This window comes from Saccostrea cucullata, unplaced genomic scaffold (assembly GCF_032062105.1).
Source record: "Saccostrea cucullata isolate Sc308-1 unplaced genomic scaffold, CSIRO_AGI_Scuc_v1 ctg1281, whole genome shotgun sequence".
Taxonomy (NCBI): domain Eukaryota; kingdom Metazoa; phylum Mollusca; class Bivalvia; order Ostreida; family Ostreidae; genus Saccostrea; species Saccostrea cuccullata.
The window spans coordinates 196976-213667 of NW_026927343.1; the positions used below are offsets into that span (position 1 = coordinate 196976).

The following is a 16692-nucleotide window of genomic DNA, read 5'->3' on the forward strand; positions in this document are numbered from 1 at the left end:
CACAGTGGTTCTTGAGAAGAAGATTTTTAAAATATGCCTCCAAATTTTCATTAATTCCCAATTATCTCCCCTTGAATAAGGGTGTGGCCCTTCATTTGAACAAACTTGGATCCCCTTCCCCCAAGGATACTTTGTGCCAAGTTGGTTGAAATTGGTCCAGTGGTTCTTTAGAAGAAGATGAAAATGTGAAAAGTTTACGACGACAACAACGACAACAACAACGACAGACAACGGACAAATTTTGATCAGAAAAGCTCACTTGAGCCTTCGGCTCAGGTGAGCTGAAAATATGATAAATCTATTTATAAAGAAAAAATTCTGAATTATCAATTATATTCAGGTAACATCATATGTACATAAGATGTAAATTATTGATTTATAGGAGATTTTTGCCATTGATTGGTTTTATTCATTGTATAAAAGGAAAAAGGAAAGATAACTCTTCAACAGAATTTAAAGAGTAATAATGTTTTGAGAGTAATCTCCCTTTCATAAGTGTTTTCCATTTTTCATATTTCATACATAATCATAATTTTAAAAATCATAAGCTGGATAGGCTGTTGCACAGCCAAATTGAAATTCTGTCTATCTACCCTATATGTATTCATTAGAAATACTTTCTAACCTTCCAGAATTCCGTCTCTAACAATAAAGAGATGTTGATGGACTTCCAGTCCCCTGGTGGACTCTGTAACTTCACTGATATTTTGACTTTGACCTCTTAATCGCTTCAGTAGCGTTGTTTTTCCAGCCTCAGCACATCCAACAAGTATTCCTCTGGCATGGGAAACAGTTGTCTTCTCCTTCCTCAGAAACTTCTTCAACTCATCCATATAAACCGTATCCAAATCATCATTGCTTGCACCTGAAAACAATAAAGTCATATATACTTATCATAATTAGATTACCCCTGCCCCCGTTTTTTCAAAAACCAACCAGACTAAATAATCAAAAATAACTAAATCATGTTTTAAATATTAAGGTTATTTAATAGAAGATCATCCTTTTCCTTAACTTTTATGTAGAGAAAAGTATAAGATAATCATTTGTTTCTAAGAAAAGGTTTTGAATATGAAATCTTTACCATCAGTCTGTTATACTGGGGACTTACTGGAATCAACAAGTCTACTAACCCCCCCCCCCCCCCTCCTTTTTTTTTATTTCCACACTTCAATTAACAGTATACTGGTACATTTATATAATCATTGCGGATTTTATTAAGCAATCACTCAATGATTCTTTCAGACTTTCACCTCACTCAACTCACTAAAACATTCTCTGAATAAACAAAAAACTTTTTTAAATCACATTGGGAGGATTTTTATACGTTGGTTCAGAGCTAACAGGAACAGCATTATTACATCTCAAGTAATTCCTATTGGTATTCCTATTGTTACACTTGATCAAGTTAAGCTCTCTTTTTATGTAATTCCTGACTCAATCTGATATTGGCAAATTTTATTGCAATTGGTTAATTATTCATAAATAATTATACATCAACATAATCAGGATAATGTACCTGATAATCTGTTTATTTATATTTTTTATACAATCAACATTTTGTTTAAAATATCTCAATCAAAAGTAAACATGGTAAAAAAAATACAAACAACAAAGACTTAATTGATCATGTTGATGTCCAGACCCTCATTAATATTCAGTATTCACCTTGTTTTATTTATTACTTTGTTTTAACAATTAATTAATATACAGTAAATTAACTTACTAGTCTGATCATCCCCTTCATAGATAAGTCTGTAAATGTTTACTGTGTTGTTGTTGTATGATCCAACCCAGAGAAGCTGTGTATCACAATCATAACTCAGGCCGTACGGTACGACTATCCCGTGTTGTTTGGTCTCTATCTGTGTCAGAATGAGACCGTCCTGGTCAATGATATGTACTGTGTGGGTTTTATAATCACACAGCAGGATGTGTGACAGCGCATCAGTACAGATTCCACGTGGTTCTAGTCCTGATCCTGATGGAGAACCAGTGTAGGAGAAGCGATGTCTCCCTCTTCTGTCTGTCACCACTACAGCATCATGGAGGAAGTCAGACACAATAACATCTCCATTGCAGTTCTCTGTGATGTATATAGGATATCTATACAGTCCCTGACCTGTGTTGTCGTGCTGTATGGTCTGTATGTGTTCTCCTGTGTTGGTGTAACGGTTTACCTGGCCTGTCACTGTATCAGTATTATACATCCCGACCAGCAGGTCTCCAGTGGAGGGGGAGCTGTAGACACTCCATGGTGTCCATGGTGATGTGTTATAGGGTATCACTATGGTCTTTACTTTATCTGTAGACAGTTTAATGATGTTATGGTCACTGTCTATATAAATCACATCATTATCACGAGTCACAGTATGTACTCCACCACTATATTTATATAAATCCGTCACATGATCTAGTATGTCACCTCTCGTGTTTGTTAAGATGAGATTGCCTTCTCTATCACTGATCCAGGCCCGGTCTGTTGACACGTGGGTAATGTGATAACACTGACCAACACCAGACAATGTGACAGATTTTTGTAACACCAGTCTAAACATCACTGACACCAGACTTCTATTTCTTTTTCCTGTGTTTTCAGAATCCAATGTTGATTTCATTCAGTCAGGGAGATTTCTCTGTAAATTACATTGGTCATGCAATCTTAATAATATTTCCATCTTCACATTCTGTGTAATGATTTTCTCTTTACATAATTTATGAAACTAACTGTTAAGTTCTCTTACAGATTCCTTTAAAATATTTTGTAAACAATCCTATTTATATCATAAATTGTCTCCTTTTAAATTATTTAGGTCATTACAATTATGTCATTTTAAATCATAGATAAACATCATGTTATACATTTACCTGTACACACATGTAGAATCCTTAGGTCCTACCGGCTGTAGGCAAGGTGATGTGGAGGCCTCTATATTAATGGACAGAAATCTGCTAAAAAACAATATTTTACATTGTATCATCACGTATATGTATCAGAATTAACATTTTAATACTGTCATATTATTAAAATGAATTACAAATCTCACAACTGTTTAAACACATTCAATAAACCAAAATTTCACTGTGTGTAATTTTCTATTATTTCTGTCAAATAATTAAAGATTATATTAATATAATAACACATGATACAGTACATGTATATAACATTCATGTAACTTATAAAGCAACATGATAAAAATGTTTACTATACTGATTTCCTTTGGTGTCCAGTGTATATAGGATATGTGTTCTTGTTGGTAAGTATTCTGTAAAGAGATAAAAGGTCATTATGACACTCTTAACATGTACACTACATATATAGCTAGCTTTGTGTTTAACACATAATAAAATGATGATAACAATATAAATATACTAGAAACTCTTGTTGCTACAGCAACAAAGAAGGTCTTCCGTTCTCCTCTATTTATGTGCATGAATGAGCTTTTATCTATGTAAAAAGGCATATATTATTTTAAATGATTTCTGGAAAACAAACAGCCGGAGGTGTAACTTACTAAGATTCGATTCTCGACGTTACTTTAGACAATATTATAGTCTTAATAACATTTATATAGAACATTTTCAATTTTTTAATCACTTTCTGTGACGACCGGAAGTGACGTCGGAAGCAGAAATTTTTTATTTATTTGTTCACTTCCTGTGACAAACGGAAGTAACGGCGGACAATGTTAACCCAAATGAATTTGCCTACTCAGCAAGATCTATCACTCTTATAAGTTTGGTGTCTTAATCTTTTACCGTTTACGAGATCTATCTATGATAAATTTTCGTTTTGAGGACAGGAAATCACGCAACCGGAAGTGAATTTTACAAAGATATTTTACGTTACTGTAGACAGTTGCAGTCTGAATAACATATCCAAAAATCATTACAAATGCTTTATCTACAAAAAATATTAATAGGAAAGAAATATACACAAATTATGTAGTTTTTCTTTAATAACCGGAAGTTGTCGTTTTTGTTTCCAATGGGACTGACATATTTCGAAATTTCAAATTAGATGCTATAATGTGATGCAAAAAAGTTTCCATAAAGAAAAGTTGGTTTTTTAAAATTTATTTGATCACTTCCTGTGACAACCGGAAGTGACGGCGGACAATCTTATTCCAACTGCTTTTGCCTACTCATCAAGATCTATCACTTGTAAAAGTTTGGTGTCTTCATCTTTTACCGTTTACGAGATCTAGGTATGATAACTTTTCATTTTGAGGACAGGAAATCACGCGACCGGAAGTGAATTTTACAAAAATATTTGACGTACTAGTAGACAATTGCAGTCTAAATAACATATCCAAAAATGATTACAAATACTATATAATATAAAAAATATTTATGGGAAAGAAAAATACTTAAATTATGCAGTTTTTCTCTTATAACCGGAAGTTGTCGTTTTTGTTTCCGGTGGGACTGACATATTTCGAAACAAAAAATAAAATGCTATAAGGTGATGCAAAAAACTTTCAAAAAAGAAAAAGTTCAAATTTTCGATTTCTTTGATCACTTCCTGTGACGACCGGAAGTGACGGCGGACAATCTTAACCCAATTGGTTTTGCCTACTTATCAAGATCTATTACTCATATAAGTTTGGTGTCTTAATCTCTTACTGTTTCTGAGATATGACTCGGACAAAACTTTTCTGAAAAAAGCGGAAATCGGACATATCTGACGACCGGAAGTGACTTTTGAAAAACTGAAAACTGCATTTGAAGGATATTTTTACTTTCTTTCATCTCTGAAAATTTCATGAGAATCTGTCCAGGCATCTCTGAGAAATCGTCAAAAACAAAAAGGGAAAAAAAAATAAGAAGAAAAAGAAAAAGAAAAAGAAGAAACAGTAGAATCACTATAAGGTCTTCCGTCTGAAACGGAAGACCTTAATAATAATATATAAAGAGCAAGCTGAGCCAGCTCACAAAATTTTGATTTCTTTTTATTGAATGCTATACTCAAAGTTATGGACCAGACTCAAATTATACTCTTTTTATCATGTATATGTGTTCATGAGCTTTTACATGTATTCAGTTACCACACAAACTGATATTTAAATATTATGAAAATACATCAGGATCGGTATCCCAAAGAATATTGCGTTGAGTGAAAATTGGTGTAAAGATTTTGAAACATGTATTAACACATGTAAAATGACAATAATTATTTTAATGAAATGGAGTCCTCTATATAAACAGTGTCAAACATTGTTAGTGGTGTAAAAAACATTGGATAAAAAGAATCTCACATGATTTGTAGTTGGATGTGATTTTTATGTGATATTGTTTTCGTATCAACACTATCATACAGTACTCCTACGCCGTGTGACGTAATGTAAAATTTAATAAACAAATACATGTATATGATGGAGAGAATGACTTACTTTGTCACATTTCACTTTATTTGATATATCTTAAGTTTTCATTCATAAATTGAAAAAAATAAGCGCTGAAATATTTTCTTTCATTTTTGTATGAACTATTTCATACAGCCTTATATTATTTATTACATTATTTGGTCCAAGGTAACCGAAAAGGAACTTTGAATTAGAAAGAAAGACAGAATACACATTTATAGTGAACAAAAATATGTGATAAAAAGAATCTACCACCACAAACCATGGAAGATCCTATATATAATTATTTCAACTTATTTTTTCATTTAAGGCTTAAGAATAATATTTATTTGACAGACTCAATCGCAGTTTTAAATATGTGTGGCTGCTTTTTTGTGCATTTATGAACTTTTTAATCTACTCACGTGCCAAGTTATATTCAAATCAGATCAAAACTGTAGGAGGATTGTATTTTGGAAATATTTCAAAGAAATTTCTATTTTTAGTAACCATGGCAGCACCGTTCTTGGAAATTAAAAAAAAAAAACAGACGGACACCTTACAAAACTTGATCAAACAAGAAGCCCATGGGCCTCAACGCTCACCTGAGTACATCTGGCCATTGCTCTTTTTTACCAGATGCCCCCCTCTTGTAATACCTATTGTGACCTCATCCTACCCCAAGGTGTCTTGATTTAAACAATTTAGAATCTCACTACCTAAGGATGCTTTCACATCAGTTTCAGCTTTTTTAGCCCAATGATTCTTGAGAAGATTTTTACTATATATCAATGTAAAATTGTATTGCCTATTACCGCCCCCCCCCCCCCAATCCCAAGGGTTCATGGTTTGTACAATTTAAAATTTACACTACCCAAAGTCGAAAGATACTTTCATACAAGTTTCAGCATTTCAGGCCCTGTAGTTCTTGAGAAGAAGATTTTAAAGATTTTTCCTATATATTTCAATATAAAACTTGGATTCCCTATTGTGGCACAGCTCTACCCCCAAGGGTCATGGTTTGTACAATTAAGAATCTACACTACCCCAAGATACTTCCACATAAGTTTAAGATTTTCTGGCACAGTAGTTCTTAAGAAGATTTTTCCTATGTATTTCAATGTAAAACTTGGATTTCCTATTGCAGCCCCGCCCTATCCCTTGGGGTCATGATTTGAACAATTTAGAATTTACACTACCCCAGGATGCTTCCATATAAGTTTCAGCTTTTTAAACCAAATGGTTCTTGACAAGGCCTAAAAAAAATATATGTTTGCTTCTTGTAACCTGACCGACCCATTCAAATTACCCCCCGGTGGACTTTTTTTTTCTGACAAATGGCAAAACTTCGTTTCATCAATCAGCTGATTCCATTTATCAAAAAAAGAAAATGAGCTTGTAGCTTAACTTGAGACATAAAATATGTCAACCTAGTTTACATTTACCTTAGTTATAAAGAGTAATCATTATTATAACAACAATTTCCCCCTACAACTTTCTGAAGTTCGTTTTCTGCTGCTAGGCAGCCATTTTGGATGCCATGTTGGGTCTCCACTGTAAATATAAGAATTTCCGACCTACCGACCCTTAATTTTTTGGGAATGTTACAGAAATCAAACATATTTTTTTTTTTAAGCCTAAGAAAATTTTTAAAGATTTTGCCTATATATGTCAATGTAAAACTTGGATTCCAAATAGTGGCCCCACCCTACCCCCAGGGGTTATGATTTGAACAATTTCAAATCTACACTATCCAAGGATGCTTCCACACAAGATTCAGCTTTTCTGGCCAAGTGGTTCTTAAGAAGAAGACCTCACTCTATTTTTATCATTTATTGATTATCTCCCCTTGGTCCTTCAGTGATAAAATTTAAACTCCTTTACCCAAGGATGCTTTGTACCATGTTTGGTTAAAATTGGCCTTGTAGTTCTTGAGAAAAAGTCGAAAATGTGAAAAGTTTACAGACAAACGGACGCCAGACAGACTACGGAGAAAATGTGATCAGAAAAGCTGACTTGAGCCTTCTGTTCACTTGAGTCATGAAGGCTCGGAAGAGTTAAAAATGTGATTCCTATACCCGCAAGAACTTTGTAGTATTCTAATAAGAATTTCAAAGTACTTAAAACAAATGTACCTTATACAACACCAGTATCGCTCTGCTCACAGTTGAATTGTTCTGTCTCTGACACGTCTGTAAGGCAGAAAAAACAAAGTCTTCATTACATTTCAGCATGAAGGTAAACATTTCTTTAGCTATAGTAACTTGATTGAATTAAAAAAAATATTTCCCCATATTTTTTTATTTTCTCTGTGAATATTTGTTTACAAATACTTAGTTTACGTATATATACATGAAATTACTTATAAATAAATTGGGCATTTTCTTAAAGTGAGTGAAACAAGGAACCTGCATGATGGAGACATCTTCCTTTAAACAGTCATGCAGCAAATCATTAGGAATCTATATAAAAACATTGTTATTGAAAAAGTGAAAATAGATTTTTATTTGTAATGACTTTGCATACACCTCAAAATAAAATATCATCTAAAGATGTACCTAATATACCACACTGATATCCTCTGTATACAGTTAAATTGTCCCCCTCTCTAAAGGTGTACTGATATCCCTCTCTTTGCAGTTAAATTGTCTTGTCTCTGTGATTTGTCTGTAAAGAAAAACAAAGGGTTTAATTGTTACTTTTCAGCATGAACATAAACATTATTTTCTTTTATTATCTATATAACATATTCAGTTAACTATATATATTTTTTATAATAAACTATTACTGAGTTACCTGTATGGTGGTGGTTTCTTCTTTTACACAGGCATGCAGCAAATCATTAGGACTCTGTATAAAAAAGATTTATATTTGAGATGCAGGCTTTGCACAATACCATAAAAAGTACATTTACCGGTGCATTGGTACTCAAGTATTACAAGAGGCCCCATGTACCACATTGCTTAACTGTGTTTCATTTTGCTTACACATGCACATGAAGGTAAACAGACCCCTAACTGTGGTCATCATATATATGTCTGTTATTAATGGTTTGAATTTTGAGTCGGGGGGGGGGGGGGGGGGTATTTTCTGTCAAGATTACAATTACTATCATTTTGAACTTGTTAAAATAGTTGCAACTTATTTTGCATGTGAAAACTTTTTGGTATCAAAGAGTAATAGATTAGTCACTTCTCTAAAGGTACGATGGGAATCAGAAGCCTCTGAAGAGATTGTAGCTCTACTTGACAGATTTATACAAATATAACTGTAGCAGTTTGGACTATACGGATCATGGATATTGGCCTGAGTAGCTCAGTGGTAGAGCACCTGACTAGTAATGTAGGGTCCCCGGGTTCAGCCATATATTTTCTTCATGCATTTCTCCTTTCCTCATAGGCTCATACATAACAAAAGTATTATTATAATTTTGAATTGAATTATTATCATTTCATTGAGTTTGTCTTCTAAAGGTTTAGGAGACTAATGTGCAATGATTTAGATCACAGAATTTAATCTTAAAACCTGCCTGGCATGCCTAAACATTGTAATACTCTGACTTAGAGAGTAGCTCTAATTTTTTGCCCATTTCTAGATATATATACATAATTAACTTCAAATATTTTAGGAATGACTCTAATTATTGGCCAAATTCAGACCTGCCTACCCTTTTCATTGAACATGTTGAAAGGGTGTAAGTACATTTTTGGTGGAATTTCCAAGGTAAAAGCGTAATCAATAATGTTAATATTCCTATTTTGTTGTTTACTATAATACTTTATTTTGTTGTTTACTATAATACTTTATTTTCTTTCAAAACAACCAAATTTGTACATTAATAAGCTGGCATAAACTTTTCTTTTTCGAGTCTCTATTGGCAAAAATGTTGTAAAATACCAGCATACCATATCACACTCAATTCAACTGGCCCATGGGGATCCGGGTTAGAATAGGTCCTCAGTATCCCCTTGCTTGTTGTAAAAAGCGACTAAATGGGGTGGTCCTTCGGATGAGACAGTATAAACCAAGGCCTCGTGTCACAGCAGGTGTGGCATGATAAAGATCCCTCCCTGCTCAAAGGCCGTAAGTGCCGAGCATAGGCCTAAATTTGCAGCCCTTCACCGGCAATGGTGACGTCTCCACATCAGTGAAATATTCTTGAGAGGGATGTTAAAACAGTATACAATCAATCAATCAATTCAACCATACACCCTAAATGAAGCATTTGGTCAATTTGTATCAAATCACTTAATTGAAGGCTCGAGTTTGCATGTTTACACAAGTCGCCCACTATAACATTGTATTTTTAGGTCACCTGAGTAAACTCAGGTGACCTATTGCTATCTGTTTTCGTCCGTCGTCGTTCGTCGTGCGTCGTTCGTTAACATTTGAACATTTTTAGCTTCTTCTCTGAAACCACTGAACCAATTTCAACCAAATTTGGCATATAGCATTTATGTGTGAAGGGGAACAAAAATTGTGAATTTCATAGTCCCTGCCCCACTTGGGCCTGGGGGGTGGGGCAAAAACCACTAAAATTAGTGCAAACTTTAAAAATCTTCTTCTTTACTCCTGGACATCAAGCAGTTAAACTGTTGGTATGATAGTAATCAGCATTGAGTCCTCTACCAAAATTGTGAAATTCATGACCCCAGGGTCAGGGGTTCTAGTGCTAGGGTGGGGCTAAACAGGTTATACAGTGAAAATGCATTATTTCTTTCAAATTCTTCTTTTCTGTTTGTGGGCATTAAATAAACCAGAAAACTGACCAGTCAGCAAGGGCCCCGCCATGGGGTGGAATTATAAGGATGCAGCTTACGGAATGATTAAAAAATATATGAAGAAATAAGCAAACAGCAACTGTATTCTTAAAATTTTCAACATAATTCCTGAATATCCCAAAACCTGCAAATAATATCCTTGTATATTTACATTAGGCAGTAAAGAACAACCTAACATTGAATGTATATATAAACAATAATGAAGTTTGTGTTAGTGTTATATAAAATGCCAGTCTTCAAAGAATGCAAATACATGTGTCATGAAGGCTTGACCTTAACTTCAAAACAAACAGCAGTTGCAGACAAAGGTTTTCATTAATCTTAAAATGACAGATAAAGATAGGCCTACTAAATTTTCTTCAGCAGGCTAGATAATTAATCCCAAGGGATTAATTGTACCTCTCTCATCATTTTCTTCTAAAGTTACAATAAGAACTTTTTCAGTATTAATATTAGAATGAAATCATAACTCATTGTGTAGGTATTTTAACCAAAATAAAGTATAAACATTTATATCTAAATCCACATTTCAGAGTGTTCACAGCATTCCAAATTGACTGAACTTCAAAACAAACTTCATTTGCAGACAGAGGTGGTAATTAATCTCAATGTGACAGATAAAGATAATGCTTTGGATTTTCTTCAGGAGGAAAGCTTACAATGGAAACATCTTCAGCAGTTATCTCTCTTTGCCAAAGCATTCTTATATAAAGTTAAGGAATATACCCCACCACCCCAGCTCCAAACCAGGGGACATAGAGAAACAAACTTAGCATCAAAATATGTCTTTCTGCCTATTGAACTACCATACCAAATTTGATCTTAATCGGGCAACCATAAAAAAAGTTATTAGGAAAAAACAGAAAATTTGTGGACGGACGAATGACAGACGGACAGACGGACAGACAGAGTGATTACTATAGGGCACCCGCAAATCCTTGCGGGGCCCTAACTAACCAAGTGCATAGGTAAGTTGAAAATGACCGCTTTTCCAAAATTGTGAATTTCATGGCCCCAGGGCCAGGGGTTCTAGTGGTAGGGTGGGGCTATATAGATTATATAGTGAAAATGCACAAATTCTTTGAAATTCTTCTTTTCTGTTTGTGAGCATTTAAAATAAACTAACCAAGTGCATAGTTATATTGAATAAGACTGCCTCTTCTCAAATTGTGAATTTATTGGCCCCAGGGTCAGGGGTTCTAGTGGTAGGATGGGGCTATATAGATTATATAGTGAAAATGCAAAAATTCTTTGAAATTCTTCTTCTCTGTTCATGAGCATTAAATAAACTAACCAAGTTTATGGCTATGTTGAATAAGACTGCCTCTTCCAAAATTGTGAAATTTCATGGCCCCAGGGTCAGGGGTTCTAGTGGTAGGGCGGGGCTACATAGATTATTTTGTAAAAAATGAATTATTTCTTTTGAAAATCTTCTTCTTTGCTCCTGATTATTAAATAAACTAACCAAGTACATTGTTATGTTGAATAAGGCTACCTCTTCCAATATTGTGAATTTCATGACCCCTGGGTTGGGGGTTCTGGTGTTAGGGCGGGGCTTTTTTGAATATATAGTGAAAATGCATAAATTCTTTAAAACTCTTCTTTTCTGCACCTGAGTATTTAACCAATGAACTATGTACATAGTTATGAGGAGGAAGGCATACATGCCAACTTTTGAAAATTTTCTTGGGGGAGATTGCGCGTAACGACATTTTTTAAAGTTCCTAATTCGCGGCGTTTTGTCGTGAAATAACTTTTTGAAGGTTGTTTTTTCTAAATTATCAATCTAGTACTACATTAATTATATTATCATGTATTATTACTACTTCAAAAAGTGTTTTCTTCTCTATCAACTTAAAGAAAAGCACAAATACAATATTTATATCATTTAAATATATATTTATTATATATCATTTATAATTTTAAAAAAGCAATTTTATTCAAATTTATTTCATATTAAGATAAATATACCCTCTTTCTTGAAGAATGTGATACTCAAAGATAACATATTAGTACATAAATAAGGATGTTAAACTTTACAAATAAGCTGAACTGTTCATTGTGTGTTGGTAAATTACAAAGTTTATAAGGTTACTGTTATACAAATATTGTTAAATTATTTTTTTTAATCAGAGGGAATATTAAGTCATTTTAACTTTTCAATCAAAGTCTGCAAAAGGCATGGTCTTTTCCTTTCTTTTTTATTTTGATCACTCTGGGCAGTCCTAATGGTTTTCACTTGCAGGCACATTTTTTCCATGTTGGATTTTTGGCAGTGTCTTTTCCATGAAGTAGATCATAATTTAATGAGGAATGCAATATTCCAAAACTTGAACACCTTTTAAAAACGGTTTATACGTATATTGTCGAAGTTTGCTGTAAAGTGTGAACTCTCACAAGTTTGTCAGTTTGTATCCAGTGTCGTGTGTATTTCTAAAATTTCCACATCTGGCATAATTGTCTCGGTTAAAATACACTGTTAATGAGGTTCAGGAGCAATAAAAACCTCTGTAATGACTGGTAGCACAGTTGACACCTAGTTGATTACCTGTTATCAGCGGCAATAAACAGATATCCTACCGATAAACATTGAAACAGCCATGTTTCTGCACACGGAAATACTGTATTATTCAAAGCGAATCGGTAAAAATTCCGGATTTTCGAAAAATCGGTAGAAATGGGGAAAAAAAAGTTAATCGGTAGACAAGCAGTAGAGAGGGTTAAAAATCGGTAGACTCCCGAAAAAATCGGGAAAGTTGGCATGTATGGGAAGGATGCCTCTTTGAGATTTTTGAATTTCAGGGTCCCTGGGTTAGAAATTCTTGTGTTGGGGGGAGGGGGGGGGGAGGCTCTAATGTTTACATTGTATATAGTGAAAATGCTTGAATTCTTTGAAAATCATTTCCTTTGTTATTGGGTATAATACCAATGATCTTAGTATATATTTATGAAAAAAAAATCTGCTTCTTCCAAAAATGGTTAATTTCCTGTCCCCTGGGACAGAGATACTTTGGTTGGGGGGTGGGGGGTAGGGGTAGGGGTAACATAGTCTGAAATGATTTAATGCTTTGAAGTCTGCACTTTGGTATTAATCAACAGCATGATGAAAGAAAATTTTAAAAATTTCCAAAATTTTGAAAGATGTGGCCCCAGGGTCACTGGTTCCTGTAGGATGGGGAGCTCAACTGTGGACCCGCCCTAACACAAGAAGCCCTGACCCAGGGGCTCTGAAATTCACTAAAAGTTGAAATGCATTTTCTCTTACTCTGATCTGCCTCTGGGTTTTAAGTAACCAAAATAAACATGCTGAGTGTATAATTATGATAAGCAATGGTGCCTCTTTCAAAATTGTGAATTTCATGGCCTCTAGTTTAAAACATGAATCAAATTCAATAGTTGGAAAGTTGTCGCATGATACTCAGGTGACCTATAAGGCCCGTGGGCCTCTTGTATTTTTTAACACTCACATTTCTCTATCTTGTTCTAATCAATGTTAAAATAGCTGGATTTTTGCATAAGCAGGTTAGTATACAAAAACAAACGGGGCATTCTTTAATTGTTTAAAAATGGCAGTACTTATTGCAATAGTTAACGTAAACTGTAGTTACCTTCTCGTCTTCTTCCGAATCTTAGCAATACCAGTTTACATGTGACTACTAGGTAGTAGTATATTACGTATGCTATTGAACCCGTCCTTTATTATATACTTTTATTAGAACTTATCATTTCATTTCAACAAGTCGTACTTAAATTCTAAATTTAGACGTTCATAATGGATTTTAAACCAAAATATCGAAAGCGTAAAATTAATATAAGTGGCGTGATAGCAAAATTTTGTAGTAAAAAGTTGATGAATTACGCCAAAAGCGGAAGGGTAGGCATGTCTGCAAATTATTTGAGTATAACCCGGTTAGGATCAGTTTACGTTGTTTTGTAATCCGCAAAGTGCATTATAAGACAGCATAAACTGATCCAAACCAGGTTATATTAGAATAATTTGGCCAAGAATTAGAGTCATTCAGTCCTTATAATTTAATTTTAAAATCATGCATTAAACAACTATGGGTGTAAAGTTTTGTTGCTTAATTTGAGTTCAAATTTGCCGCTCAATAATACAACCGTAGTAACAGAAATGATGGGAAGCGAGGGGAGGTGAAAACTGATACAAAGACCTAGCAGCAATGTTGTTTGTTTACATGTACGTTGTAAGATTGTTACTGTCTGAAGTTAAAGGTACATTTATTAAATCTGGAATTTTCCATGAATCACAATGACTGGAATGAGAGGATTGCATAGATAAAGATGATTCAGCTGGTTGTCAAGGGGATGTGTCCTAAACAGAATGTTCTATCGTTAAAATGATAAATGTCCTATCGACCCGGTTAAACTATAGAATTTGTTCCGTGTATTCACAATGTAGCAAAGTAAACATGGGCAATAACTCGCACTAGTGTATTTACTACGAACAATCCCGAGAGTTCTGAATGTAAACATGGCAGGTAAATTTGAAGTGAGAAAAATCGTTGAGAAAATTTGTTGAAATTTCGTCTTTTTATGCATTACTTTTTGGGATAAAAGGCATAAAAAATCTCAAAAATATTTGTTACAATTAATTTATAAGTTATTTTCAGAGCAAATCCATATGTATCCTTCAAAATCGTTTCGGAGCGATTCTGCAATTATTTGCTACATTATGAGTATTGGTAGGAATTCTAACTGTACGTGGCAAGGGCTTGTCCCAAGACACAGTAAGCAGGTCCAGCACAATACCCCGATAAAGGTATATACAGCTTGATAAAGCTATATAGCTTTATCAAGGTATTTAAAATACCTTGATGAAGGTATTTTATGTAAATGAAAATTCAAAAAAATTCTTTAAAACTTAATTACTGAACATGCTGAAAGTCGAGTTCTGAGTTTTTGTCAGTGTGTCTACTCGTGCATGAAAAACACTCTGGTATCAAAAACAAAAGCATAAAATAACGTCTCCTCACACGACACGTTTTTCTGCTGATTTGTTTGTGTTTGAGTACTTTACATGCATGGGTGAATTTACTGATAAGAAAAAGCGTTATCAAGCTGTATACCTTTATCGAGGTATTGTGCTGGACCTGGTAAGATTATTCTAACTAGGTGTGTCCCTACACCAAACTAGGTTATACAGAAATAATTTGTGTTCCTTTTTAGATATTAACCAATCAGAGGCGAGAATACAAACAAAATAAATTGTTATAGAAAAAATAATTATATTACTCAAACGGGCTATCATACCCTTTTTGGGTGGTCCCAATCTGTTCGCAAGGCGAATTAATGCCGAGTGATCTCAGTCTCTACTCTGTCAATAATTTTTCAGATTCTTTCTACCTTTTCTGGTTTGTTTTTTTTTAATATATTCGATCAGTGCATACTATTAATGCAAGATATATTACTGTATTCAGCGGCGACTCACACAAATCGTTCCGACGAAAATAGTTCCATCATTAATAAGTAGATATTACAATATAATTGTTCATGATAAAAATAATGTTGTGTATATCATACGTAAAAGAAACCAAAATTAATGTTAATTTTTCCTCCAAAGATAACTTTCCCCCCTAAATGCAAATAAAAAATGTTGATATTCCTACGCTCGCTCCCTCCTCAGCTTTTTTTTAAACATGTTTGATAACAGAGAATATCTAGGTCATTCTTCGTTTGATATTTTTTCACTGATGAATTGATTATACTATATCAACAACTGTAGTAAAATCATGTTAATTGTTCGTTAATTATCATAAAGTTTCCTTTAAGAGAAAAAAAATAATCATTCTGTGTGTAGAATGTTAAATGACGGAATTTTCAATCCCTGAGCTGATTCCTGCACGTGTGTAGACAAACTACACATAGGGAGAGTACGTATGAAATGTGTAACAAAACCCGAACTGGCCGGGGGATTTCTAAACTGACAATCGTTTAATTTTTATGAATCAGAATTTGTATTCATGTGATCTAATTATGAAAAAAAGTTCTGTCTGCCATCGTAACTTCTCTGTGAGCGGGAGTCCGTTTGACAACTCCATCGCACGTGTGTATAGACCAAGGCTAACTGGTCTTGCGGACATAGGTATGTGTACTGTTTGTTAGCACGGTTAGGAGACTGGGTGACCGTAATGCTACTGACTCACGAAATTTACACAAGTTCTATAACTATAACTAGACAGTGCAGTTTTATTTTTATAAACGTCATTAAACACTGTTAAACATATTAAATCTAAAAGTCGAATATCTTTGGATATGGGGTAACCCATATCCATTCTTGTTATTTTTTAAAACGGCTTCACACACCCTTCACCTTGTTCTTAAGTTGAATATTCCTAAAATGGCGTCAACTACTTCCTCATTCACAATTTTATTGTCGTGTCATTCCTTAAGTAGAGAAAACTCTCCATTCCATCACTTGTATATCAACATTTTCTTACCTTTTACTTGGATTTTGCCTTTCTGAGTTGCAAAAGCCAGCAATCAGTTCTTCCTTCGACTTTCGGTGGCAACTTTCGGTTTCTTAAAGTAGTGCTACCAGTGGCTCA

At 34.0% G+C, this 16692-nt stretch overlaps 1 protein-coding gene and 1 long non-coding RNA gene across 4 annotated transcripts in view; both read right to left on the bottom strand.

Annotated features, from left to right (window-relative positions):
* Window positions 1-2544, bottom strand: part of LOC134274161 (uncharacterized) — a 48428-nt gene extending 45884 nt beyond the window's left edge. Inside the window, exons 1-2 of the mRNA XM_062756416.1 lie at window positions 1727-2544; window positions 626-865 (exon numbers count right to left, since the gene is read on the bottom strand). Coding sequence (XP_062612400.1) covers window positions 626-865; window positions 1727-2210 — 724 coding nt within the window. The 5' untranslated portion in view covers window positions 2211-2544. The remainder of the gene's footprint in view (window positions 1-625; window positions 866-1726) is intronic.
* A 4882-nt stretch (window positions 2545-7426) lies between these two features.
* Window positions 7427-16692, bottom strand: LOC134274148 (uncharacterized). 3 transcript variants are annotated; one of them, XR_009993556.1, is made up of 6 exons: window positions 16410-16692; window positions 15398-15486; window positions 8142-8195; window positions 7904-8012; window positions 7754-7807; window positions 7427-7537 (listed from the first exon to the last, which is right to left on the bottom strand). It is a non-coding gene; the product is annotated as an uncharacterized LOC134274148 (long non-coding RNA). The 3 variants fall into 3 exon arrangements; XR_009993558.1 differs by having other exon boundaries at window positions 7481-7537; window positions 7708-7807; XR_009993557.1 differs by lacking the exon at window positions 15398-15486 and having other exon boundaries at window positions 16585-16692.